This window comes from Drosophila biarmipes, chromosome X, assembly GCF_025231255.1.
Source record: "Drosophila biarmipes strain raj3 chromosome X, RU_DBia_V1.1, whole genome shotgun sequence".
In the NCBI taxonomy this organism is placed as follows: domain Eukaryota; kingdom Metazoa; phylum Arthropoda; class Insecta; order Diptera; family Drosophilidae; genus Drosophila; species Drosophila biarmipes.
This window is the reverse complement of record NC_066611.1, coordinates 3,308,449-3,311,499: the sequence shown is the minus strand read 5'-3', so window position 1 is coordinate 3,311,499 and position 3,051 is coordinate 3,308,449. Positions and strand designations below refer to the sequence as shown.

The 3,051-nt window shown below is 60.2% G+C and overlaps 1 protein-coding gene across 3 annotated transcripts; it reads right to left on the bottom strand.

Moving 5' to 3' along the window:
• Positions 1-200: 200 nt before the first annotated feature.
• LOC108033035 (uncharacterized) lies at positions 201-2,600 on the bottom strand. 3 transcript variants are annotated; one of them, XR_007763982.1, is made up of 5 exons: positions 2,476-2,600; positions 1,875-2,395; positions 1,609-1,746; positions 607-1,335; positions 201-547 (listed from the first exon to the last, which is right to left on the bottom strand). XR_007763982.1 is itself a non-coding variant. In XM_050887531.1 (4 exons), exons 1-4 carry the CDS (start codon positions 2,495-2,497, stop codon positions 799-801), a joined length of 1,218 nt encoding a protein of 405 aa, XP_050743488.1. In that variant the 5' UTR covers positions 2,498-2,600; the 3' UTR covers positions 201-798. The 3 variants fall into 3 exon arrangements, 2 of the variants coding, with proteins under 2 accessions (XP_050743488.1, XP_016962651.2); XM_050887531.1 differs by having other exon boundaries at positions 201-1,335; XM_017107162.3 differs by having other exon boundaries at positions 201-1,335; positions 1,875-2,388; positions 2,472-2,594.
• Between the last annotated feature and the right edge of the window lie 451 nt (positions 2,601-3,051).

Sequence of the window (3,051 nt, the reverse complement as noted above, 5' to 3'; positions counted from 1 at the left end):
TCTTGATCGGAAGTGGCAGAGACCTCAGCAGACCTCGGCAAGCACAATCAATCAGCTGATATCAGAAAAATCTAGAATGCTGAGTTTCATCCTTAAGCCCCTGAAACCCTGCCCATGAATCGCAAGTCCTGTTTGTCTTTTCTAGGTTTATTTCGCACAAACTTACAACTAAGCACAAGAATGTCTGTACAGTACTTCGCCTCGTTTCGTTCACAATCGATTTTCACATTCACTAAGGACTATTCAAAAAAAGTACTTAAAATAAATCACAGTAGATTTAAGCATTTTTTTGTTTGTGGCTGGTTTTTGTTGGGTTTCCTTGGCAAGCTTGTCTCGCCGTTCACAAATAAATTGGTGTAAATACAGTATGGGTATACAATAAATAAATAAATTACTACACATAGAGAAAAAATAGCCATATTCTAAATGGGAAATAAATAGTCGAGGTGGCTCTGGGCCAGATGGAGGTGCAGTGGGGAAAGGGAGTGGGCTGGAGTGGTCCGGAGTGGACCGGAGTGGGTGGGTGCCCCTCCGCTTCGTTTGGCAACTGGAATGGAAGGCGCTCTAATACTCGATGCTCTCAATAAATAATAAATACTAAAGTACGTGTCTAAATGGCATTCGACAAAAATTCTTCGTTCTGTCCCGCTGGGCTGGTCGGGTGGTCCTCTATTTGGCTTGGAAGCTGGAAAGCAGGGAGGCTGCTGCGGCGCTGAGCTGGGAATGTGGCTCTCGGCAGCACTCGCTGTAATACTGGAAGGGCGTGATGCGGACGCGGCTGGCTGGCTCAGGCGCAGCTCAGGACTCGACCGAGCCGCCGTCCGAGCCGGAACTCACTCCGGACGCGCTGGAAGAGCCCAGGTCGAGCATTTCCGAGCTGCCCGCCCGCAGGCCGCTCGCTCCACGGCCCGTCGCCGCCGCCGCCAGGTGACGCCGCTCGGCGCTGTTGCGTCGCGGTCGCCGCAGGACGCGGTGCAGCGTCTTCCACACGTTGTCCAGGTACTGGAAGTACAGCTCCTTGCTGACCTTGAGGTCGCGCTGGTCCGCCTCCGCCGAGCCGTTGGCGGGCGTGTGGAAGTTGAGCCGGTCCTCCATGGCCTGGCGACTCACCCGGCTGAGCTTGGCCCCGTTGCTGTTGGGGTACGAGGAGTTGATGGTCGACTCGATCTCGCAGAGCATGTAGCGGGCGCTGACCAGCAGGTCGTGCAGCTCCTTGGTGACCGCCTCGTTGATGCTCTTCTGCTGGTCCTTGCGGAACTTGTACTGCGCCCGCCCCAGGTACGAGAAGCTGCCCACGAAGGTCTGCATGTGGCGGTACCAGGTCTTGAGCTTCACCTACAGGGAGAAGGGGGTTCTTTAGTTCTTTGGCTCTTCAGCAGGGTAGCCGAGAAGCTGGCAACTGGGAAGTGCGCACTGCGAGCTGCGAGCTGCGGCCTGGGAAGGGCATGCAAATGAGGCGGGCCGACAGGGGAAACTGGTCTGCGCCGCCCAGGGCGGAGCAGGTCCGCTGCGCTCTGTCTCAGCCTGCCACTCCATCTGCATCTCCATCTCCAGCTCAGCCGCAGCCGCAGTCTCAGCTGGGTCTTTCGGCCTCATCACTCAACTTACCGCGCTCGTGGGCTTCGTCATGTTCGGCAGGAACTTGTACTCGCGCTGCCAGTGCTGGTGGTTGCCGTACTCCAGCGTGGCGCGGTGGGTAATGTCTTGGTACTCGCTCATGGTGATGTTCCGCAGGTTCTCGAGGTGCTGCAAGGAAAGGGAGCGGAGGGAGAACGATGAGTAATGCTTCTCGGAGTGACAAAACTCTCGGGCTGAGCTCTTTGGCCCGGCCCACCCTCCGGTGTGTCCCCCAAGGGGACGGATCCCCTGCTCACCTTGCGCTTGATGACCCGTCCCTGGCTGGCGCTGCTGTCGCCCAGGCTCTCGTCTGCCGTGTAGGTGCCGCCGCAGGGGTTCTCCCACTCCGGCACATCCGACTTGCTGGCGAAGAGCCGCAGGTTGTGGCTGCGGGCGTGCCGCGTCCTCTGGCGGCGCATCTCCCGCCTGGCGGCCCGGATCGCCGCCTGGGCGATCTCCTCGTAGCTGCTCTCGCTCAGGCTGAGGTCGCTGTCGTAGCTGCCCTCGCCGAAGCTCTCGGCCAGGCCGCGGTACGGGTTCACATCGAAGGCGGGCAGCAAGTCGCCCGCCGACGAGGACGAGGAGCGTCCGGAGTTGTCCTCCTCGTAGGCGTAGTCCAGGGCCACCTTGTCCCGCAGGTGGCGGCCCTCTGTGTGCGACGGCATCCAGGCGGCCAGGATCATGGCGACCAGCAGCACCTGGCGGCCGTGGCTGATGTGTGTGCTGCTGCTGCTGCTCCTGCTGCTCCTGCTGCTGCTGTGGCTCTGCTGGCTGCTCTCTGCGGGGAAACGGAGGGGGAGAGGTGGGTGCGTTAGTGGGGGCTTGGCCAAGGGGCAGCTGGGGGAGGCCCGGGCGTACCGTTTAAGGTAAAGGCTGGCATTGGTGGTCCGGTCTATCACTAACACTAACTAACTGGGCTAACTGGCTACTGGCTACTGGCTACTGGCTAGCTGGCTGGCTGGCTGCGAGCTGCTCACTCCACGGTCTCTCCTGCTCGACGGCTGCTGGCTAAGTGACTGCCGCTGCAGCGGCGCTGGAAGATTTGTAAGCCGCCGCCAGCTGCTGGCAGCCAGCCGCCCGTGCTCACGCACTCAATGCCGGAGTATCTCAATCTCGCAGGCCCTCGGCCGGCGGAGAGCGAGCGAGTGAGTGCATTACAGCAGCCTGCCTGTCGATCGGGCCTTGAGCAATTTTCGAAATTGTTTTGAGCATTTGTCACGCTCCGCGGCTGCGGCTCTGCGGCTCTGCGGCTCTGCGGCTCTCGCTCTCGCCGGCCGCCTCTCCGCTTTTGGCTGAATTTCACCAGAAAGATTACTCATAGGTATTTGGGTTTTTCGCCACCAGACGCTTCCCAGACGTCGGCGGAGTCTGCGGCCAGCGGTGACGTAGCCGCGGACGGCCGCTGCCACCTGGCCGCCCACCAGCCGGCGGACC

Coding starts and splice junctions, on each gene's coding strand:
- LOC108033035 (XM_050887531.1), bottom strand. CDS start 2,497: ATGCCAGCCTTTACCTTAAACG. Junction 2,396..2,475: donor GCCAGCCTTTACCTTAAACG/GTACGCCCGGGC, acceptor GTTTCCCCGCAG/AGAGCAGCCAGCAGAGCCAC. Junction 1,747..1,874: donor GACGGGTCATCAAGCGCAAG/GTGAGCAGGGGA, acceptor CTTTCCTTGCAG/CACCTCGAGAACCTGCGGAA.